The sequence below is a fragment of the Malaclemys terrapin genome, chromosome 7 (genome assembly GCF_027887155.1).
Source record: "Malaclemys terrapin pileata isolate rMalTer1 chromosome 7, rMalTer1.hap1, whole genome shotgun sequence".
In the NCBI taxonomy this organism is placed as follows: domain Eukaryota; kingdom Metazoa; phylum Chordata; order Testudines; family Emydidae; genus Malaclemys; species Malaclemys terrapin.
The window spans coordinates 5,451,379-5,476,894 of NC_071511.1; the positions used below are offsets into that span (position 1 = coordinate 5,451,379).

A 25,516-nucleotide genomic window follows, 5' to 3' on the forward strand; every position below is an offset into this window, starting at 1 on the left:
GCTGTGTTGTAAGACACAGGAGGCGATTGTCCCGCTCTACTCTGCACTGGTGAGGCCTCAGCTGGAGTGCTGCATCTAGTTCTGGGCGCCACGCTTTAGGAAACGTGGACAAATTGGAGAGAGTCCAGAGAAGAGCAACAAAAATAAGGTTTAGAAAACCTGACCTATGAGGAAAGATTAAAACCAGTGGGCGTGTTTAGTCTTGAGAAAAGAAGACTGATGGGGGACTTGATAACAGTCTGCACATATGTTATGGGTTGTTATAAAGAGGATGGGTGTCAATTTTTCTCCATGTCCACTGAAGGTAGGACAAGAAGTAACGGGCTTGATCTGCAACAAGGGAGATTTAGCATAGATATTAGGAAGAGCTCTCTCTAACTGTAAAGGTAGTTAAGTTCTGAAATAGGCTTCCAAGGAAGGTTATGGAATCCCCATTATTGGAGATTAAGAATAGGTTATTTTTAAGAACCTGTCAGGGATGATCTAGGTTTATTTGGTCCTGTCTCAGTGCAGGGGGCTGGACTTGATGACTTTTTGAGTCTCCCTTCCAGTACTACATTTCTATGAGTCTATAAATGTTACTCAGACTGAATATTGGGTCTCTATTAGTGTTAATACACAGTGAGCACATTAGGCCTGTGCTGAAGTCCCATAGATGCCAGTTTAAGGCCTTGGTCCTAATCTTCAAAGCAGTTCATGGATCAGTGGCCCCAGCTACATTAAAGACTGAAAATCAGTTGATGATCCACTGAGACAATTGTGCTCTTCTGGGACAGTGTTGTCACAAATATCAGGAGAAAGCTCAGGAGAGCTGGGAACAAAGCATTTTTGGCTGAGGGGATCCAGCTATGGAAGAAACTTCCAGAGTTGATTAAGTGAATCCAGAGTCTGTCTTTAGGAAATGCTGCAGAACCTTCTTCAGAAAAGTCTTGATGCTATAGCAAAAATAACATTCACAATACTGGTCTACCCAGATACCATCCTCCACCCGCCCCACTCCACAAAAGAGCTTTAAAAAAAAAAAAAAACCAAGCATCAAAAAAATAAATAAACATACTCTTAGAACAGTTTTGCCCCCAAAACAGAGAAGAGCCAGATATTCCATGAAGTTCACTAGGGACCTTGCTGTTGGAAGGCACTGTGGTATTATGGTGATGGGCAGCAGTATAAAACCCTAAGATAGATGATTGTGTAGTAGACCAGGAGTCTAATGTGCGCACTTCGGAAAATCTGTCCTGTGATTTTGTGTTCTCCTGTTTATAAAACTAATTCCAAATGTTACTTCTATGTATATATTCCTTCCGTATGTTCGGCACGGGAATAATCTGAGAAAGGTATGCCCATGTTATGCAAAAATTACCCTGTCATTTGAAACTTTTACAGGAATACATTTTTGTCTATGTGAAAATTTCTGATGAACCTTGAGACATTCAGATAATAATTCACCTGTAGTTTCAAAGTACACCTCGATATTTCCTACATATTTGTAAAAGGGTACTTTAAATATAATGATGGTGTCTCAAAATAATGCCAAAAAGTCCTTCCTATGTTGCCAGATAAGTACCAATAGACAATATTTCCCCCATATTGCCAACAATTTTTTAGCGTTCTGTGTTAAATGATGTAAAGCCTACATTGTAATCCAACCTCACTTTGTTCCCTCCCATATGTTACTTAGGCACTGTGGAGCACAGCTGTAAGTCTGCTTTCTAAGGACCCCATCACAAGCCCTGACGTGGGGCATGCTGGGGGGGTAGGAAGAAATGTGGGGGTGGAAGCCATATCACCCATCACTGCGACCCACAGGGCAGTCCCAGGAGGCTGACATTACTGTGAGCTGCCTATCTTACCCCAGGAATCTCTTTATCTCCAAGAACAACGAGGAGTCCTTGTGGCACCTTAGAGACTAACAAATTTATTTGGGCATAAGCTTTCGTGGGCTAAAACCCACTTCATCAAATGCATGGAGTGAAAAATACAGTAAGCTGTGTATGTATATACAGCACATGAAAGATGGGAGTTGCCTTACCAAGTGCGGGGGTCAGTGCTAATAGTGTTAACCCCTTCCTGTCAACTGTTGAGAATAGGCCACTTCCACCTTAATTGAATTGGCCTTGTTAGCACTGACCCGCCACTTGGTAAGGCAACTCCCATCTTTCATATGCTGTGTATATATACACTGCTTACTGTATTTTTCACTCCATGCATTTGATGAAGTGGGTTTTAGCCCACGAAAGTTTATGCCCAAATAAATTTGTTAGTCTCTAAAGTGCCACAAGGACTCCTTGTTTTTGCTGAGACCGACTAACACGGCTACCATTCTGGAACTTAGCTCCAAGAGAAGCCCAGAAGCAGGAGGGCACAAAGGTGGCTTAAACCCATGTTCTCCCCAATCCCTTCCACCTGGGCTGAGAGCTCAGTGCTGTCTCTCCGAGGCGCGTCACAGAATCTCACCGTATGGCTTTTTTCAGTTTGTACAGTTATTTTCATGAAGAAATGTAATATTTATCAGGGAAGGCGGGTATTGGAAAATAGCTGTTTATTAATCTAGTCTATATTCCCTGGTTTATTACGTGTGGTATATTTGCTTGTGCTTTGCCCAGTTTGCATTAATTTAAAATGTCATCATCTGATGTTTTACCAAATATTTCTCTAATGACATCTCTTAAATTGTTTATGTAAAAGCTAGACTTGGTATTTGCACAAATTATAAAATGCTTGACCCTGATCATATATCAAATTACAAGTGTATTATTAATAGTACATATCTTTTACTGTAATTTCCATTTCTGTATAAGCACCTATGGTTTAGATAGGCACTTAAAATATAAACATTGGAGAGAAAATTAAATAAAACAGATGAATATAGATGTGATGTATCGCAGTCATACTCAATCCATATTTGATTTATCCACATCTGTGTATACAAGGGATTTCAGTAGCAGCCATTGCATGGGGAATTTGTTTTATGTCATTTTAATCTAAAATTCAGATACATGTTTTAAAAAGTTAAAAAATTATTTTTTAAAGAAAATATGCTTGCATTTAAAAGTATCATATCTTATTACAAATGTAGGCCCCAATTCTGGCAGCTGATCTGTGTAGAGCCCTATTGAGTTTAAGTTTCTGAAAGAGTGCAGGGATCTGCCCATGTAGATCATCTTGCAGGATCATGGCCATATTCATTCCCACAGAAAAGGGTTACATGGTATAAAATCAGTTTTAAATTCTTGCATAATTCAGATTTCTTGAATGACCAGAATGTGTTAGTCCTGTAAAATATATGAAATATGTGAATATCCATGACGCATGTTAATGTTTAAAATATGTAACACTATTGTCAATGTCAAATTAATAATTATGTTGCATTTACTTATATTTTAATATTTGCATATAAATGTACACATTTATTTTAGTGTTCTTTAAAGTAAGAAAACAACATTTAACCATTTAAATTATGTATAATCTTTTTTTGAAAATGTTACTGATTGCTTTATGCCACATACTGTTAGGAGACTGCATTTATCTACTTAGTTATATGTTTGATTTTTTGAACAACTGAATAATTGGGTAATACTTGACAGGTTTCATTTTTAAATGTAATACTTTATTCACTGCATTCAGAAATTACTGGTAAGTGTTTAAACATTAAGCAATACTCTTAAGGAACTGGTTTTCATAAACATTGCAGAAACTAATTTTAATTGAAAAGACTGAAAGTATGTGTGTTTATCATTGAAATACACATACACACTGACATACTCTTATCTCTTTCTCCCTCTTATGCCTGTTACACAGATCTCTGGTACCAGATGGCTGGAATATAATGCACTGTTAAACAAATAAGACCATTAGACACATTATACTGCCTGGTAAATGACTGTGCATTTAAAATGGTTACAAAATTTTAAGTAGAAAACAACCTTCATTTTAGAGTTTGTTTAAAGAAAGTGGGATAGAACTTAAACTACTCTCTGAATAGCTTACGTTTACTATGTCATCAAAATATAATGATTTTCTGTTGTCCTTTTGAAGATGGCATGAAATAATCACTCCTACATCAGATTGCTGGTAGAGCTCTACAAGCAACAGTCAGTTTGATTTTTATACTTAGCTTTGAAGAAAAATATGTGGTGTTTGTAATATTTCAACACTAACCTAACTATTGTACTGTATGTTCTTTTTTTCTCACTTTCCGAATGTATTGAAATGAGCTATAAATGATAGTTCAGTGATAGCATCATATGGTCCTCTAACACAGTTGTTTTTCAGTCATTGTAAGCAGCTGAGAGATATGCCCTTTGTCTTTTTGTTTTAGATATGCCAATATTTGGTCTTTGCCCGGCTCATGATGATTTCTATTTGGTGATGTGTAACCACTGTAATCAGGTCGTAAAACCACAGGCATTTCAATCACATTATGGTAAGTGCTTAACCATTTTTAATAATTAAGGGTGAGGTTAAATCAGGATTAAGCCTGGCAATTTTTGATTATCCGTCTTTGTGATCTTTAAAGCTGATGGTGCACACAGTATTATAATGTAAATACAGTATAAGAAGGTAACCTGTGTTCATTGCAAAATGTTTTAACTATTTAAAAAATAACGTTCATGAATGCAAAAGGATGGTCCTTGTTGAGATTAGTAAAGTATTTCAGTGTTCCCCCCCTTTAAGTACTACATCAGCGTTGTCCCATTTTGAAATGGGGTGTGTGTGTGTATGTATGTTTCTTAATATCTGAAGACTTTTAAATGTTTTTAAATGTCATACAATTGCAGTTGAGCTAAAAACTAAAATTGCAGATTTTGCTATAGAGCAAACATGGTGCACTTGAAAGTAGTAAACTTATTTATTTGAAAAAGTATCAATTGTTGTTTGTTTTAATGGTCATATGAAGTTTTTGTGTATAAACTATGCTAGAAGTGTGTGGGTAACATCAACCAACACAGTATTTGTACAGCACCAAGAAAACCTAAAGTGCTATACAGTTCAAGTATTCAGTAGTTTCATATAAAATATTCAATGGGTGAAGGGTGGATAGTTTTTCAGACCCTTTCCTCTGCCCCTCTCCAGAGTGGTAGACCATTTTAAAGGGTTGGAGGATTTTGTTTGGGACCATTTGGTATTCATTTTTGGATATGCAGGGCTAAAGAAATTTAGCAGACTTTTTCTAAACGTGCTAATACAAAAGATGGTGAGAACCCCAGTATATCTTCACCTCCACTTCCTTCTTCCCAAACACACAGGATGTGTAGGTGTGTGCGCATATGCTACTCTTGAGGGAATTCTGCACCAAAAAATTTAATGTTCTGCGAACAAGGTTTTAAAAATCTGCAAAAATCTGAATATTTTATTTGTCAAAATAACACCATATGATCACACCATTTTCAATTATTTGCTGAAAAGTATTTTGAAATAAATTACCAAAATAATTGAAAATGGTGTGATTATATTTTTGTTTTGTTTCTGTGTTGTTTTGACAATTAAATTATGCAGAACTTTGCAGAATTTAATTATTTTTAATTTTTTGGTGAAAAATTCCCTTGAGTTTCAGGGTTCTGTGTGGCAACAATCTGGGTGCAGGCAGCTCGGTGTGGGGTCTGGGTGCAGGGGGGAATCTGGATGCACAAGGGCTTCGGGTGGGGTTCTGGGTACAGGGGGAATGGGACTCTGCGGGGGAGTCCAGGTGAAGGTAGTTAGGGCTCAGTGGGGAGGAGGCTGGTGGAGTGGGGCTCGGTGGCGGGGGAGGGTCAGGGTGCAGCTGGTTGGGGCTCAACAGGGTAGGGGTCCGGGGTGGAGGGCTCATGATGCAGGGTGGGGGTTTGGGAGCTGAGTGTGGGGGTGCAGGGGGCCCCTGATGCAGAGGGGGCTCTATGTGGGAGGGGGAATCTCTGTACAAAGGATCTGCTCCCCCTGTCCACCCAAACTCCAGGCATCTTGACCTGGAAAGCCTTCCCCCACCCCCACCCCCGGGGCACAGTTTCCTGCAGCCAGGGGAAGTTTCTGGGGCTTGATCTGACCCAGCTCCGGCTGCTCCGTGCTCCAGCTGGGACTAATGTCCTTGGATGGCCAGGGCATCCCCCCTCCCCCAGTGATTTACCTCCCCCCCAGCTGCTCGAACAGACACCTCTGAGCTGCAGGGAAGGGGTGAGTGGGTACTGGTGCAGCTTCTCTTTGCTTCCCCGCAGAAACCATTTTCTCGCAAGGAAGTAAAGGGAATCTGCGGGAGGGCAGGGGTTTCTGCTGTGCCGCAGTTGCACAGAATTCCCACAGGAGTAATATGCATGCCCATGTGCACACATCCCTAAAACCCTTTCTGCGCTGAAGGATAGAATCATAGAACTGGAAGGGACCTTTTATAGGTCTTGTAGTCCAGCCCCCTGGACTCAAGGAAGGACTAAGTGTTATCTAGACCATCCTTGACAAGTGTTTGTCTAACCTGCTCTTAAAAGTCTCCAATGTCAGGGATTCCACAACCTCCCTAAACAATTTATTCCAGTGCTTACCCACCCTGGCAGGAAGATTTTCCTAATGTCCAACCTAACCGCCCTTGCTGCAATTTAAGCCCATTGCTGCTTTTCCTATCCTGAGAGATTAAGAATAATTTTTCTCCCTCATCCTTGTGACACCTTTTATGTACTTGAAAACTATTATCATGTCCCCCCTCAGTCTTCTCTTCTTCAGACTAAACAAATGCAATGTTTTCAATCTTCCCTGATAGGTCATGTTTTCTAGACCTTTAATCATTTTGTTGCTCTTCTCTGGACTTTCTCCAATTTGTCCACATCCTTCCTGAAATATGGTGCCCAGAACTGGACATAATACTCCAGTTGAGGCCTAATCAGCATGGAGTAGAGTGAAGAATTATTACTTGTGTCTTGCTTACAACACTCCTGTTAATACATCCCAGAAGGATGTTTGCTTTTTTTGCAACAGTGTTACACTATTTAGGGTGTGATCCACTATGACCCCAGATCGCTTTCCTAGGCAGTCATTTCCCATTTTGTATGTGTACAACTGATTGTTCCATCCTAAGTAGAGTACTTTGCATTTGTCCTTGTACTTGTGTACAGTGTAGGGGGCCTACACTGTGGTGGTTACAGCTGCATATCTGTGGGGCTGTAGCCCCCATAATATAGACAAGCTGTTGGCGATCTCTGTCCGGTTCTTCACTGAAAAGTTTCTACATCATAGAAACCATTGTCATAGTTGTTAGCATGACAACTGTGTTGGCATGCTCCGCACACAGTTCAAGAATTGTGTGGGCCTAGAAACTGAATTGCTGTCTCACCCCTAAAGAGTGAATATATTGGTTGGGTGATGTGTGGAAGCTTGCATTGCCACTAACAGCATAGAACTTGTTTTGTGACTAAAAAGTTGATTTGTTTCCAAGCATGTTAATTCAGAATCTTGCTTTACATTCACTTTAAAAGAGAAGGGCTTGCTGTGAAGTAGAATTGTGAAAAACACAGTTGGGGTTTTTTGTTTTTTTTTTTTCATTTTAAAAGAGCAAATTTTTGGGGGTTTTATCTTTTTTATTGTCGCTTGTGTATGTATACTGTATGCATAATAACATGTATCAAAAAGATTTCAAATACAAGAAATATTAGCCTCTAATTTAAATCTGTAAATTAGAACTAGATACTTTAACATAAATTAAAAAGGCAGTGATGAGGCCGTCAAGGTTATTGTTAATGTCTGTCAGGACTATTATGAACAATAAGAAAGTTATAAAATTATCTACTTATGCGGTGTAGTTGTAGCCATGCCGCTCCCAGGATATTGGAGAGACAAGGTGGGCAAGGTAATATCTTTTATTGGACCAATTTCTGGTGAGAGAGACAACAGAAGTTAGTCCAGTAAAAAAATACTACTTCACCCACCTTGTCTCTCTAATACAACTGTCTAGAAATTTAGAAAGGAAATGGGTGGAGTCATTGGTGATTGCGGAAAATGAGGTTGGGTGGAGATGTAAACTATTCAAAGAGTTTGGTTTGCTAAGTAATTTCAGAAAGGTGAGCAGGACATACGATGGGGTGGTTCTGTATGAAACTGGCTAGCTAATCTTTTAGCTATTTTCAGTTTATTTGGAGGTTGTTTCTTGTTTTAACCATAATAAATGTGAAAGCTGCTCATCAATATGACAAGACAGGTGATTAATGATTACCAAACAGCAGTGTACTTATCTGACTCAACATGCCTAAAGTGAAGAAATGTTAGAAATAATGCAAACAAAAAAATGTATAAAGTAAAATGTAAACATTGTCAAAGTATATTAAGTAACAAGATAGAGGAGTTGAGCTCATGTTTAAAAGTGAAGAAAATAGTTTTCTTTGGATTTTTCAAGATCAAATTTTCTACTGAATGAAATCTGTAATTTGTGGTTTTATTTCAGGATTTTTTTTAAAAAGGTGAGTCTCCCCAGGTTTGGGAAAAATCACAAGTGCAGTGAAGTAATGCTTTTTATACATTTTCCAGTGCTTTTGTTGTTGTTTTGGAATATTACTAGAGAGACAGTTTCTTAAAATACTATATAGCTTTTGGTGCTGTGTGTTGCTTGTACTTGATGTTCTTTGAAGCTTGTCCTGGTGGGCTTTTTAGTTTCCACAATAGAATATGCTCTTTCAAAATGTCACTTTTGTCAGAGGAAGGGTAAACAAACTACTCACAGAACTTAATGAGCTAATTTCCTCCCAAAGCATGTTTGTGGTAAACTACAAGACAAGGTAGTCTGAAAGAGTTTTTTAGTTCATATGTTAAAATTTTCTAGACCACATGCAATTAGAGAAACTGAAATATAATTTTTACTCAAAATATACCACATTTAATATTTTAGCAAAATAGAATAGAATATTTGAGCAAAATAGAAGTCTGTTTAAAATTTCGGCTGTTCTTTGTTATGCGAAAGGATATTCATCATAATACTGAATTTAAATTTTACTTTTCTTGAGGCAATAAAACTAATATATAAAATATTTAATAATTGTAATTTGCCAGTTATGACTGGTGTTTGTTATATAATAAATATAATCATTAAAATTGAATTGCAAATGCAATTTCATATTTGGCATGCATAATACCTTGTTGTTGTTGGGGAAAGAAAAAAGTTGCTTTAATAGGGTGAAGAAATGCATTTGTTTCTATCAGTGATCATTAGTTTAAGTCCTGGGTGGGGAAAAAATGCTATTGGCCACACAGAAAACTTCGTACAATTTCTTTATGTATCCTTGGGTAGACTGCTTATACTGTGTGTCGTCTTCTACGCTTTCAATATATGGTGGTGAACATATTTCAAACACACAGTGCTTTACATTCAGAAGAGAATTTGGGATTCCTCATTCTTTGTGTTTGAATAAATTCCGTTGACACAGACATGACTTTACTTTTCCTTCAACAGCAGTCATTGCAGAATCTTACTCTATTTAACGTGGTGTATAAACATCTCCTCTCTGTGGCTCTCTAATGGCATCCTGAGCTTTGTCTTGGGTTCCTTCATAGATTCTAGGACTTTCCTCACGGTCCATCCCTAGCAGATCTTTTTATAAGCTCTCATGGTTTCAGATGACAACTCTAAACTGATGGAAACTGATGACTAGGATTGAAAGTCTGTTCCAGTGGATGCATTTTTTTCTTTTTTTTTTTTTCGCCCTGAAAAATTTGATGTTCACGGTTCCACATACTTCAGCACATGGCTGGTCTTTGTGGCATGTAAAACCCATTGCCATGGTTCCTTTAGTTTTTAGTGGAGATCCCAGAGCAGTTGCATGGTTGTGGGGGGGGACACGTGGGCTGTTGGTGGTGGTTCAAGAGCTTTCACCAGCTTTTCCCATCCCGGACTGGTTGCCAGCCAGGTGTCTGCAATGAGCCACGTCCCTGCTAAGTAGCTAGTCTGGCTTCTGGTCCCATGGAAGGGAGGCAGCTCAGTGGTGTGAGAAGCAGCATGTTCTTGTGGGTTTAAACATGGGTTTGCAAAGCAAAGGCTTCCTGCATTCTAATCTTTGCTAGTGACTACCTTGGTGCTTTTGGCCAAGTCACTTAACTTCTCTGAGCCTCAGTTTCTATACCTATAATGGAGGATGATAATGGTTACCTACCTTATAAAAACAACGAGGAGTCCTTGTGGCACCTTAGAGACTAACAAATTTATTTGGGCATAAGCTTTCGTGGGCTAGAACCCACTTCATCGGATGCATGAAGTGAAAACTACAGGAGCAGGTATAAATATTTTTCACTGCATGCATCTGATGAAGTGGGTTCTAGCCCACGAAAGCTTATGTCCAAATACATTTGTTAGTCTCTAAGATGCCACAAGGACTCCTTGTTGTTTTTGCTGATACAGACCAACACGGCTTCCCCTCTGAAACCTGCTACCTTATAAAGTATCATAAGAGCTATGAATGAGACCTGTAATGGCTTTGTCTGTTTTATAGCTTTTTACAACCATTCAATAATTAAAGGGTTAAATATTGGAAAGAGAAAATGATACCGTATACTGTTCCTGAGTCTTTAGACTGGCATGTCTGGTGCCTCTACTCATTCTCATGGCTCTGGCATGCAGTGACAAATGAGATTAATGACTCTGTCCAGCTTCACTTCTGCTGTTCTGTGGGCAACAGTAACACTGTTCAGAATGTCAGTTTCACCTTGCTACTCTTTTGGAAAACTCTGTAGGGAGGACCTGCAGCAGGGAGGACCTAAAAAAAAAAAAAGAGAATGTGGAAGGATAAACTAGTAAAGACCACTTTATCCTCTCTTTGCAGCTCTAGGGTTGGAGGTAGAATAGCAAAGAACACACCCAACCTTGCCACAGCCAGGAGGAAGAGAAGAGACAGAAAATACCTGCTCCTTTCAGTCTGCAGAGAGAAGGGGAGCTTCATGTTGTTAGATACCTGTTAGCTAGAGGCTGATATGAAAGATAGTCCAAGAACAGCACCAACGCTCTTCCCAGCAGCTGAAAGCTGTAGATTGGGCTTCTCATCAGGAGTTGCCGTCACCTGATTGTCTCACTACACAGGCTCTTTAGCTTACCTCCCCCTCCTCCACTCACACACTTATTCAGGTGTTGTATCTGTCTGTGACTAGCAGGTCTTAGTCCTCTGTCTTCTGCCTAGTAGGGGGTCTGGTAAATTTTTAAACTTTTTTTTTTTAACTGGGTTAGAAATGCTATACCCAACCTGATTTTAATCAAGATAAATGACCCCATTAACTTTTCTTGGATTTGACAGAGATAATTTTAATCAGTGTTGCTATACTTGACCCTTGGAATACGTTGTAGAAAGTTGACGTGTTGTGATATCACACGTAACTTAGTATCTCAGAACCTTCAGCATAACATATGCATTTGGTTGCTTTTCCCACATTATAGCCTGAACATAAATCTAAGCCTTATTGGTTACTATAAACTAGAACTGACAGCTGACCAAACTGAAAATTTGACATCAATATTTAAGTCATATATACATATTTTGTTAACTTCTAGGCTTTTTTTTTTTTTTTTCTTAGGGAGAAAGAGTGTTTAAAAAATACACAAAGTCAAAGATGGAGTGTGTTTAATGCAGATGGGAAAGGAATGTTTTGAACCTGGCTCCCAAACTATTGCACCTGGGCTTTTTTGTAGAAGATTGCATGAGCTCTTACGTCGTTCGGACGGATGGGTCTTCATTATATTTAGCAATCTATTTGGCAGTTGACTAATTTTTCTCAGTAATGAAGTGCCTGCTGGTCATCTAGGACTCTCTTAACTAATGTAAAAATACTTATACAAATAGTAGGAATTTCAACTGATATCAGTAATCCTAAACCCCTCCTCCTGTATTGGTTTAATAGTCAAAATAAAACTTTCTAGACCCTCTGGTTTTTTACACATGGGCTAGCTATCTGCCAAGCATACTGTCAAATAGGCACAGGTGGTATATACTCAGTCCAAGTTAATCTCTGTGATTTAGCAAATTATCATTGGCAACTTTAGCAGGTTCCATTTAGACATGCAGGCAGTTCTCATACAGTAGTTTCCAGCAGCTGGATTTTAGTTTCTAGGTCCAGTAACAACTAGTTTAATTTCTTCTTGGCAGAGCTATGTGAAATTCTATACCTTTTGCAAGAATCATTTTGGCATATTCCCAGAAAGGCTCAAAGTTTAGTATGGGATTTATTTCAGAGAAATCTTTCAAGTGACTATTTAGTTATTTTTAAATAGAACATCATTAAATAAAAAAGTACTACCACCTGGAAAGAAACTCACTGGAAATAAACCAGAGTTATAGACAGGACTTGAAATGTATACCCATAACCTATTAGCAAGTTCTATGCCTCCTAGCCAGGATGAAAAATAACAGAGGTCCACATCCCCTGCAGTTTTCCAGAATAAAGTAGTTGTGTACTGTGTTTATTTGTAATGTCACAATCGGTTCATATTTAGAAGTGTTTCTTTACACATGTAAGAGCTATAAACTTTGTTAAGTGAAAGCTTAGTTTTTGAAGAGGTTGATGAAAGTTTCCTGGTAAAACTGCTTCCCTGTTGTGGGCACATGGCTTTTTCAAGCCCTGAATGTAGGTATAAAGCAATCGTTGGTGGCAGTATCTGATAAAATACAGTGGTGTTGAATTTCAGACTTAAAAACCAAGGAAAAGTCATTGTACAGTTTACAGCTGAATCTGTAATTCATATTACTGCATGTGCTAAAATACTTAAAATGTAAAATTACCATGGTATGCTTTCTTCTCTCTTTGCCTCAGATTGGTTAGTACACATTGAATTTCATGCTACTCTGCCAGAACAGATAGCACGCAATGCAGAAATCACCTAATGATTGAAACACAATGGAGAGAGAATATCTTCTCGTCTATTTGAGAGAACTTGAAGGAGAAATATTTTCAAATGAAGGAACTGTGTAAAGATATAAAGTCTTCCAGTGAAAATCCCAATCCTGCACAGTGAGCCTTCTGCTTAAATCCCACGGTTTGGGACTACATGTGGATGGATCTCTTTTCAGGGTTGATGTCTAAAAGAGGAAAGTAGGGAGGAAGAAGCGACAGTTAGTATTGGTGGGGAAGACGCAAGAATCATCTTCATCTTCCTATGGAGAAGCAAATCTTAGGCATGAGGGAGGAATAATTTAACTAAATGCAGCATATTGCTAAACAGAACTGAGGGAGTATCTGGAACAGAAAGGTTAGCAATTTTAATAAATTAAACCATGGCTATTAAGTGCACATAACTAAAGTCCCACTTGGGAAGTTTTAAGGAGTAATTTGGGATTGTGGGATAAGCCCATTAGTTTTTGTTCTAAAATGATCAGCACTGAAATAGTCTGAAACAATAACTCAAAAGTGCTGTGATCTTAACCATGTATCTTAATGAGATCTAAATGATGAAACTTAATACGATTTAAAAGTCAATATTATTAACTGTCTGCAGACTCAGGAAAAGCAATGCTGCATCGATTTACATGCTGTGTATGTTTAGAAGGATTTCTTCACCACTGTAAGGGCTCTTTCTAGTTCCTAACCGCTCCTTCAGTCTGGATCCCAGCCAGAGGAGGTAGCATGCATTGAGAGGGTAGGCCAGAGGCGTGGAGGAATTGGCATGGAGCCCAGAGCAGCACTGTACACAGAAGTTTGAAGCTGCAACCTGTTTGGGGGAGGAATGCCAGGAAGGTGGGAGGAGCCTTATTCCAGAGAAGAAAAAGAAACCGGGTTCCTACTGGTATGGAGAGGGGATGGTAGCCCATAGTTTAAAACCTCTAAGACAAGGACTCACTATTAAAAGGACGCTGTCAAAAGGTTTAATCCTGAAATGTGACCAACTATAAAATGGTTTTATGTTTATAAGGCCTTCCTGGCTTGTTTCTTTTGGGAAGTATGTGTTCTCATGACTAAACTATTCCAAGAAATGCAAACCTCAGATGAACACCACAACACTTTCAATCCCAGAAAGGTGCATTCTGGGAACCTCTTTAAACACTGTTAAGTATTGAATTACAAAGATAAAGAGAGACTTCTTTTTTTTCCCCCCCAACTGTCAAAAAAAAGTTACTTTCCTGCATACATATAGTTTCATGATGCACAGATTCTGTCCTCCTCCCATTCACTTCCAACCCTCTCCTCACAATCATCTCCCTTTTCTCACCAGAGAGGGGCCATTCACATATTTTCTTGTGGTGGTGTCTGAGCAGTGCACAAACCACACAACACTTCTCCAGGCCTGCAGCACAGTTACTATGCTGAGGGAAAGTAGGAGCACGGTGCAGTATCTGCCTAGAGAGAGGGGAGCAAGAGGTACAGGACTGATGGTGACACTAGCAGCAAAAATAAGTCTTTATCAGGAGAGCCTTGCAAGGCTAGAGTTCAGTAGTTGTAATCTGGGTGGACATGTCCAGGGAGGAGGAGAAAAGTGCAAAACAATTCCATAGGTGTGGATAAACTTGAGAGGAGGTGAGATAGTGTGAGGGTAAATGGATGGGAAGAAACATGAAAATGAAGGGGAATAGCTTAAAAAAAAGCAGAGAATCAAATGCAGAACTGAAATAAACATAGTGAAAGAGGAAAATACAGCGAGGAGGAAGATAAGCAAACGAAGGGAAAATAGGCTCAAAGGAGAAAAATAAATCATAAAAAACAGATGGAATTATACAAACTCGCAAATTTTCTCTTTAGAAAAATATTGAAGAAAGGAGGGGAAAGAGTTTTTTTTTTTATTGTAATCCTATCACGGCTTCTTCCTTTAAAATTATTTCAGCAAAAGCGATCACATTAATATAATTTGTGAATGCAGCACTTTACATAATTCTATATGCACTGGGCCCATTTTGGATGCGTCTCCCACTTCATCACACATTGCCTGTGATGTTGATGGGCGCATATATCCGCGTACGTGCACACACAATATTACTAGAATGCTTCAGTATGCAGTTTTGTTTGTGCCTCTCTTCAGTGCATTTTCTCTTGTTGCTTATATAAGAAACATAGAAATAAAATTAAGTAACACTTCTTAGAAAATAAGGGGCACTTAATATATGGGTGTGGCTTCTGCTCTGATCAGTAGGATGTATCACTGCTTTTATAACAGCATAGAGAGGAATGCCCTCCGACTTCCAGGATTGTTACTAGAGGGAAGAAAATTGTTCATGCCAGGCCTACACAAAACGCAATGGGTACTTGCTCGTTCTGTTGGCCATGCAGCAAGCAAACAGCATTCCCGAAGCTGTGTTCTCATCTTTGACAATGGTACCCACAATCCTAGCAAACCAAAAAGCTGCATTAATGTTATGCTCTGGTAGAAACTCAAGAGAAAGTTAATGTGTACCAAATAGAAAAAAAAAATTATTTTCAAGCTTCTAATTAGGCATTACATAGACTTTTTAAATTACTGAGTATTTATTTACACATTTATTGATTACCAGTTTTCTTTGACCTTTCAGTAACTTCCGGATAGTGACAATATTATTAATTCCTGGAGAAGTGCCAGAGACTTACAAAAACAAAGCAAAGAAACTGACGTCCAATACACATCTCTTATATTTAAAGCCTACAAACTGTGGTTTTTTTTAAGTATGACCAGAAGAGGGAGTATATAACATTTCCTATGTAATATCATCTGCCAACATATTGTCAAATGTCTCATCAATAAATACATGATTTATAGCTAGAACTTAAAAAAATAAGTAACCCTTTATTGCTGATTTAAACTCACAGTATTAAGACAACAGAATTAATGCCAAAACTAGCTGTACCAGTAACTCAGTGTGACTTTTTGCGTGATTAAGTGGCACAGCATTTACTCTGTAGGGGAATTTTCTAAAAATGGTAAAAGCTGAACGTCTTTGGAAATAATTTGTTATTGATCAAATATTTATGAAAATACCGACAAAGTCCTAAATATCGAATTGTAATGACCAGTGAACCAAAATTAAAGACACTTGTTGCTATAGATTATGTGAATAAATTGGGTAATTTAAAACCGATCTTGCAAACCCTTATGTGAGTAGTCCTGTTGAAGCCAATAGGATTGCTTGTGCAACTCGGGAATATTCACATTTCAGGGTTTACAACACAGTTTCTATCCCTTTTCATAGTGTAGATCACAACTTAATACTGAGATCGTCACCTCCCTGCCACAATTGCACACACCATCATTTCTGTCATATGCAATCTTACAATAGCCTTGTGGGGCAATTGCGTACATGGAAAATATTAGGAAAGTATTTACTCTGTTAATGCAGGTTGGAAGGAGGAGGACTAGAACCACAAATACATCAAAACTGTTTGCAGATTACTTGTTTACAGGTAGACCTGGCCGTAACTCAGGATATCTGTTTTGGGAGAAATTTTGATTTTTCTAGAATTCGGTTTTGTTCCATATTGGATTGTAACCAAATGTGTTAGAAACTTCTTGTGAACTGGAAATCCTGGGGAAAAAATTTTAGAAGTGAAATTTTCTCCCTAGGACAGCCGCTGCCAAGTGAAATTGACATTGTCAGTTTTTGGGCTCCTGGAGTCTGGGGCTTTGGGACTGCTCCACCATGCATACTGCCTGAGGACGCCAGGGCTTCCAGACTCCAGGACCAACTGGTTCCCCTGGAATGGGAGCCACAGACCCTGAAAGCCCTTAGCAGGATCTCTAGACTCCCAGTTCTGCAGCAGGGAACCTGGGAGTCGTGAGAGCCTCTGGGTGAGCTGGGCCTTCTAGGCTCCCTACTGTGGAGTGAGCAGCTGAGCTGCAGTTCGAGTTGCAGCTCCAAGGACTTCCAGTCTGTCAGCTCCCTGGCAGGGAGCCTACAAGCCCTGGCATGATGGGGCTGCCCTGGAGCAGCAAACTCTGGAAACCTCGGATCTCCATCCCGGGGCAGCCTGGAATTCCAGGCCTCTCCACAGCCCACGAGGCAGCTGGCTGGGAACTAGGCAGTTTCTAGCTCGCTTTCACGAAACACTTTTGGGTTGAACTCATTGGCATTTTCTGATGAAACTTGGTTTCATCGGAGAATGTCCAATTGGCTCTACTTACAGGAATGGCCCCAAGTCTGTTTTAGTCAAATGGTTTAGATAATTGCAAGAAAATTTGTCAGCTTGGCTTCTAAATTTCTACTATTGCTTTTTCTGTAGTACTATTAAAAAGTGTCACAACAACAACAATGGAGGCTAAAGTCCTTCTAGAGTTCTGAACTTTGCACAGTATGTCTAGTTGTAATTAATATTGTAATATTTAATCATTTTAACAAGTAATGTTCTACTCATTACCTAATTTTGGTTTTCCTTATCTGTTCTTCTCCATAACAGCTAGGTGTGTACTGAACATGTCACTTAATAAAACACATTAATGTTTTATTTGATTTCCTTTGAAAAATAATGTGGGTTCTGCACTGTGAAACTCCCCCAAAACTGTAAGTCCTCTCAAGGTTTAGAAAATTTAGATGGCAGAAAATTAAAATAGATAAATGTAATAGTACACGTATCCACACAAGCCTAAGATGCCATCCTATCCGAATATGTGAAATACCATTGAGTAGTTGGGATAGTAATAATGATACCCAAAATATTACATTAGTTCCTTTCGATCGAACTGGAAGGATATATGGTTCCCACCTGGAGGATGCAGGTTATACATAGTTTGACAAAATAATAGTTTGTTTTTTTTCCACCCTAAAATTTATGCAATGTTTTGGTCCCAAAAGTTCATATGGAGGCTGTGCAGTAGATTGACATTGAGAATACAGGTCGATCCATTGCACAATGCCAAAAGAAGTTTGGAGAAAAAAAAATGTTGTGTACCTAGTATTGTGGGGCTGCTCAAAGGTAAAGAGCTCATCTAAATTTCCTGCCTGCTGTTATTCCCTGAAGTCGGTTCTGTCTTTCTATTGCCTTCCTCCTCCACCCCCCTCCCCACCCCCAGTGGTGTCATGCAACCTACAAGAGTTACTCCAGTGCCTTAATGACTCATTTCTTTGGCACGGGTTGGGGTGGAATAAGGACTGGCTTTGAGAATTTTTTTCCCCAGTTAATAATAAAATAAAACCTTTTGTTCCTGTTGTGGTGGCAGACTCTCATTCCACTCCCTGATTACTGGGAATTGGCATTGGGCAAGGCTTCTGCAGAGGCAGTGCAGTTCCCATGTAATTGAGCTTCCACTCACTACAGGCAAGTGCTGTCAGGAAATATTTGGCTCACATCTCTGAAATATACAGGGTGGCCTTAAAATGGGAGACTTCTCTTTCAGCTAGATATACTTCATGGGCCTCTACCAGAAAAGAACATTCTCCTGATCTTAGGAGATAGCATTCATGGTCACGTGAATTCCTAAGGGGGCTCCAGTAATTCCCAGGAACCTTGTCTGTCAGTCAGATGAGGCCTTAGTCTGTAATCACCGTTATGCAGCTATTTCAGTGGGTGGGGTAGGAGATGTACCTCCCTTCAGCAAAGGCTCCTGACTCCTTAGCGGTCACCTCTCTTGGGTGGAGACCTGCATCTCTTTCCCTCCTGAGCGAGGGTTTTTCAGGCTGCACTGTTCCCTATCTACACTGTGATATACCCAGGAAGCCAGACTGTCTAAACAGGCCAGTGTCTGCTTTGCTTTCTCTCCAGTGGCTATGAGTAGCATAATGTCTGCAGTTACAAGATACTGCACAGCTCTTTATAAGCAAGCACATTTATTTTTAAGGTAAAAGCATTACAGAGAAAACACAGTAAAAACAATAAAAGAACCTATACGCATGCTAAACAGCTTACCAGAGGTCACCGCAACCCCAACTTTAGGCTCCGTAGGTGTCAGTCCTTCAAAACCCGTAACTGGGTTTCCCCTATAGTTAAAAGTTTATAAATGCCTCAGATTTAGAACCAGTAAACAACCATGAATAGTTCAGTCTTTCCTTTATACAGTGTGGTACTTAGATCTTGGTCTCGTGTAACTGGGGATCATCAGACAATGGCCCCTCCTCAGAGCATAGCTTCAAAAGGCAGGCTGAGTTTTTGCATAACCAGAGGTGAGGAATTTGCATTCACCTCCCCCTAGATATTCCCAAGAAAAACCACTTAGCACTTTTTGTTCTAAGTGTCCATTATTGTCTTGTTCAATATAGTCCTATGACCCCCAGGTCTCACATCTGTCACATCTCCCCCTTCAAGAGGTTACATATAATCCCAGCCCACAATAATACATAAACTATTCATTTCATACAGTTGTCCCCAAAGACACTTAAATTAATTCAGTAAAGTCTCCCAAAGATATTGCAGGAAACTGCCACATGTGTCACATATACTTAATGTTAGCTGCATTGGTGAGGAGGAGGAAGTTAAGGTAATACTTTTTATTTCTTCTGTGCCTTTCAACTGCAGAGCATTGAGTGTTTCAGAAACATTAATTAAGCTTCACCACACTTCTGGGAAGTAGGTGGTGTACCTATAGGTGGCATAGAGTTGGCCAACTCGCATTTTCCCTCCATTGCCAGCCTATTGTAAACCCCGCTGGCCATGATGGTCCCTGGCAGCACCTCTACCCTAATATAACACAACCCGATATAACACAAATTCCAATACAACACAGTAAAGCAGCGCTCCGTGGGGGCGGGACTGCGCGCTCCGTTGGATCAAAGCAAGTTCGATATAACGCAGTTTTACCTATGACGCGGTAAGATTTTTTGGCTCCTGAGGACAGTGTTATATCAGGGTAGAGGTGTATAGTGACCCACAAATGGCCCAGGATCAGGAGAGTGGTTCTTAGCCACCTTTGTGCAAACCTTTCCCCATATAGTAGTTGCACTGTCACTTCCTTGACCACAACCCAGCATCTGGGCCACAAAGCCATCTATCTTCTTATCAACTTCTAAAAATATTCCTCACTTCTCTGTTGCTCAGGAAGTTGGTATAACTTGTGTGTGTCCATAATACTGTAAGCCTTGGTGTCCGCATCACATTAGTCACAGAGTGAATATTACAGCAACTGTTGCTCACTACATTTTGTGTAGTATGGACTCTGACTGTTGCTGAGGAGGGAGTGTTTTTCTAGGCAGCATGCTTCCCATAATACCCAGATGCATAGTGATAGTGCAGTGGGGCCAGTTGCTGATCTTTGGTAGCAATCACTCTCTCTCTGCAGAGCCACCCGTTTGTATATGGAAGCAAGAGGCTTTTTGGCTATTTAGAACGTGCTAGAAGCACTGGGAAGGCACTGAGTTTCTTCTTACTTCTGCAACCCAGCCCCGATTATCCTAGCAGCAATGTTCAGCAATAGCTGAGATTGAAAAGATTTACTAGAAATCTATTTCCGTAAAATTTGTAATCCTTGAAAATAGTAAAAAAAAAAAAAAAAAAAAAAAAAAAAAATCTGTAGGACAATGTATAAGCGTTAGTGTGTGTGATGTGTGTATTTAGTAATATATGGTTTTTGTATACACGTACCTGCATATGCGGCGTTGATATCCATGTGACAGACTGCAGAACAATATAACTCGATCGTACACCAGTGAATTGATCACGCACCCCCTCTCTGCCCCCAATTCATCTTTCCAGGATTTACACTCCTTTTCCAAATAAGGAGCAGCAGCTGCTATTTTTTTTAATCAACTTGCCAGAGACGTTTCCTCCTTTTCTCCCACTCTCCTCAACACCCCCCCCCCCCACCTTCCCCAAAAAACTTAACAACAACAAACAAACAAAAGCAAACACAAACAATTGTATGAGGCCCAGGAGAGGAAATACTGAATCCTGGGTCAGTGGCAGTTTTTCTAGACATAAAAATGTCATGACTTCCAAAGTCAATTGTTGGATGTCCCTGCAGGGACTAGAAACAGAAGCTTATGCTATTGGGCTGAGAGAGTTCACAGGACAACATGGAGCACCCACTTCTAGCTCTGGAAAAAAAGATACCAGACTTTAAAATCTGATATAAGGTACAGTGTTTTTTTTTTTTTTATGGGTCTTTTTGATCCCTGTATAGTTGGTCTCATATGTCTCAGTTCCCAGGCTAACTGCACCTCCTATCATCCCCCCCACCAGTCTCTTTGAGTGCACCCCCTCTCAAGTTTTAGATCTGTGTCACCCCTATCTTGGGGTGGAATCACCGAATTGTCCTACTCTCCAACTAAGTCTGGGTTGCAGTCCCCTGTGATCAACTGTGATTACCTCAGCAGGCCTGACTTAAGCTCAGACCCTGCAGTTCTGTTCCTTCCAGGAGCAATGATGGAGGTAACCAGTAATCGAACAGCCTCCTTAAAGTAAAATATTTACAACAAAAGCATTTCAGAGACAACCAGTCTTAAATCAATTAAACAGACTACATGCATGTCTAGATACCAGATATCTTTCATATGGACCTCCCCAGAGACCTCGGGGGTCTGCTGTCCTAGACCATTTCCTTAACTCACAAACCATTTCTCTCACCTTCAGGGGGAGAGTCATTTAAATGCTGCCTACTCGTCCTTTGGATCACATCCTTTCCCCAAGACCAAGTCACTATTTTAACATTTATAGCCCTGTGATCTGTTCGTTCCTAGCATTGGCAGAACAAGGCTTGTGAGGAGGATGTAAGCTCTGCAAAACTTTGCCCATTGTCTTTCATGTATGGTGAGGTGACCTTATCTGGGGCCATTATCTTCCTCTTGGAGACAGTTCTCCTTGAATTCTATCATTATAGGTGTTTCAGAAACATTCCACTACCCCAGTATAAGTTAGATCAATACATTCATACAGGAAATTCTAATAACCCACTATAGTTATGCAGTAACTACCTCTTAGCGTCTTAGGTTATTATATAACAGCTATACAACCTTCATACATGGTAAATAAGATATCTGGATTTACAGGGAGCATGATACAAAAAATAGCCCTATTAAATGTATTTAAAGCTCTCTAACCATTCCTAAAACCGTTTTTTTGCATCATGTATGAAATATGCAGAATATATTATATTGTGGTATAATGGTTTCATTCGCATTTCTTTGAGGTGATCTGCATTATATAATGTTGCCGCTGACAAGCAGTGTGGTCATCCCCAAACTCATGCCAATACAAACCTTTCTACCATGCTGTTTGGTATTCAGTGTGTGCATAAAAATATGAATGCATTGACATACATCCTCCTTTTTGTATTGCTGTATACACGCAGTAAAGAGATGTGGGCACATTTTTCTTCACGCTCTGCTGATCCAAGGGAAGCCATTTTTCTCCCAGTATTATAGATCCAGTGTAGTTTAAATTGACATTACTCTGCTGGGTGATCTTACAATAACAAAGACCAGGGAACTCGCTTTCTCTGCAGGGACACATCACACTGTTTCTTCCTCTCCCTGCTCCTAGCTGTCTGCTCCATTCTTGTAAGCAGGCTGACACTTAGAAAGCAGGATTCTTGTCATTTTCTGTACTCTGCCTGTTCCCTAGAATGGAGCAGACAAGCGAGAGTGTGTTGGGGAGGGTTGAGGCCAGCGTGACGTGGATGCACACAGACTAAACCACAGCTCATAGGGCTAATTTTAGGCTTCTTAACCTAGAAATGATCCTGTTAACCGGCAGCTTAAATTGTTTATCTCAACTATATTATTTTTTTATGTTTTCGAGAATTTTGAACAGTATTTTTAGAAACCAAAACTTTAAAACCTATTAAGACCTTTATTATCATAAGGAAATTAAACTCAACGCCTTTTTCAATTTTATTATCGTACAGACAGTTTTTTTTTTTCTGTAGCAGAAAAGCCCTTTAAAATGCCATTAAGTTGTGGGACATACATTGGGCAGTGTAAAGGCAAAGTTTTGTGACAAAATAAATAGAGATTTACTAAAGACAGAGTTTAAAGTTGCTTGGAAGCTTCCATATCATGCTCCACATGTCAGCCAGCTATGAAGAAGTTATTGAAAGTGTGTGGAAAAAAGCTCTGATACTGAGGTAGTGAATATGTGTGTTGCTAGCTAGCACAAGGTAAAGAAGCATAAAATCACAGCACTTTCCTTCAAAGCAATTGTATGGCCATTCCATTATCCTTTTCCAAACTTCTCCCCATGGAAAATTACTCCACCATGCTTCCTAATTCCCCTCCCTGCCCCTGTTTTGCCATCGCTCACCCCCCCCCCCCCCCCCCCCCCCCAGTCAGCAGCAGGATGATTTTATAAATGCCACTGCCTTAGAATGAAACTGACTGTGATTGCATGATCCTAGTCCATAGCCGGTTCTGCAAATAAAGCACTTCTGTGATCGTCACCTTGCTGCTCCTAAAAGGGAATAGACCGAAATGAAGAAAAATAAATGTGAGATGGCAAGGGGACAAAGACAACAATGTTGGTATCCCCCACAGTAGTTGAATTCTGTGTACTATTAAAGATAAGCAGAAGACTACCAGAATGTAATTGTTGGTGGTGCACTAAAATACTATGCAGTAAATACAAAACAAACAAACAAAATTTATATGCTCCTGGTAACTACTTTTAACAGTGGATTATAGGTGGAGTGAAGTAGATTTTCACAATGAAAAGCCAGGCAAATGTCCTTGTCATACTGAGTTGTTTTTTTCATGTGGTTAATGGTCAGATAGCATTTACCACTCTTTCTTTAAGTTCCTGGGAAAGGGAAATACTGATTGCTATCTGGTGTTTTAAACGTGCAAGACATGTGAAGTGAGCGTCAGCAATGCCTTGATTTATTTGTTTCTAATCTGTTTGATTAGAATAGTAGTCCCCAGGCTCTGTGCTTTCCTGAAAAGGAAGCTGCTTGAATGCTATTCCTTGCTTCTGCTAGCCATTCTTGGTGGTAAAACAAGTAAACTGACAACACAAAGACACTTGTACAAGCCAGATGTCTTTCCTCTGGGCACCTTTGTATTTCAAAGACGGAAGCCGTTGTTTACTTTTTAAAAATGTATTTGAATGCAATTTGATATGTGTGAAAAGAAATCTTGGCTTTGATAAAACAAAGAAACAAAAGCACAACCAAATGAAACCACCCACAAACCACTTCTCCTGTATTCTTTTCTGTCAGGTAGTATACTGAACTTTTTAAGTGACTAGTCAGGAAATAGAGTTGAAGTTAGTAATTTAGCACTAGCCAGGAAATTTCAGTAATGTTTGGAGAGGTGAATAATAAACAAATACATGACTTCAGGTGTTAACCACCTTCTGGCTGGCAAACTGTCAGATACACCAGTTTTTTTTCTTTCTGCTATGATGTAGATGGGCTGCTTGAATATTGATTTTATAACATTAAATGAGGTAGGCAGAGTTAACAGCAAAGTACTTAATATTAATCAGTTCTATGTTAGTCTTCAGTCATAGGAGTGTAATCATTATTTCACCTATTAGTACCCATACAATAATTATGGGGAAGGAATTCATATTTTTCTTGTAGAGCTTTGGCATAAAAATAGCATATAAAAGGTTTGTATAATGTGTACTACAATCTGAAAATGTTAAAAACTGCAGTGTACTGTGTTAAAAGGTAATTTTAGAGATTCATTCTGTACTTGAGTATTTTAAACATGATCGCTGTAAACTGGGGTATTAATATTCTTGGTAATTGTAGATAGATTCAAGTATTATATGTTTATTGTAATATACATCTGTTAATATACCTGGGGTGCTAAGGTTACTTTAAAGAAACTGTCAGAAAATTGGGATAGTAAGTGATTAGCATGTCAATGTGATAAATTGTTTGTGCCGCCTTCTCAAACTCTGACAAGTTGCTGTGAAAATAGAAGGATTAATTTACATCAGCAAGGACTCCTGGTATGACCATATTAAATAAAATTAGACTCCACCTCCTGTTTTACTATTTATCTGCCAGGACCTTTGTGATTCAAGTGCACTTTACTGTAGTAGCAAATGTTACATAAACCCAAACATGGAGCTTGTTTGGAGTTTGTGGGCAGACCCAAATTATGATGCAAGGCTTTAGTAGCAAGGGTGCAATGAAGCACAATCAAATTATGTGAATGGGAGTTAACAAGAAGGCTTTCCAGAACAGCCTTTCTTTTTGCACAGGGCTGAAAGCTCTGGGTAACTTTTCTTGTGCAGTTTTCAGAGGCAGGAGTTGGCAAAGAGCCCAGATCTGCATGGAGTTTGCAGAAGGTTGGTATAGTTCTGTACTAACACTACATGGAACTAAAAGACGTATACTTTGTGCGTTTTCTAAGTTTGTTTATACTCTACCAGGGGTGGAGTTGAACACTGGTGAAGTTGTGTAGAAGGCCTTTGCAGAGTTAGTTGATCAAAGTGGATAATCTCAAAATGAGGGATTAACTGCTGCAAACGGCCCACATAAACCATTCTGAAATGTCATTTGAGAGATTTGGCCAAAGTTCAAAAGCAGATGGGAGTTGAGTTTGCTATTAACTCAAAATGCTGAGGTTTGCACTAAACCATCTAAGTATCTTGAAACACTAGTTCTTTTTAAAATGTACTATAAAGTAATATGATTGTTTACCTAGTTGATGTCTAAAATTGGAGTTAACGTTTTAAAAAGTTTTAACTGAGGGGGGGAGAAGTATCGTATCTTATTTGTGGTAACTGTGGTTTCATGACACAGGAAGTGCTGAGAACAGAGCAT

General features: G+C 39.4%; 1 protein-coding gene across 4 annotated transcripts in view; it reads left to right on the forward strand.

Annotated features, from left to right (window-relative positions):
- Nucleotides 1-25,516, forward strand: part of ATXN7 (ataxin 7) — a 133,347-nt gene that overhangs the window by 74,449 nt on the left and 33,382 nt on the right. For 3 of the 4 annotated variants that reach the window (XM_054034446.1, XM_054034448.1, XM_054034447.1), the window contains one exon: nt 4,319-4,423. The exons of the other annotated variant lie outside the window; for it this stretch is intronic. In XM_054034446.1, coding sequence (XP_053890421.1) covers nt 4,319-4,423 — 105 coding nt within the window. The remainder of the gene's footprint in view (nt 1-4,318; nt 4,424-25,516) is intronic. 4 annotated transcript variants of the gene reach the window in all.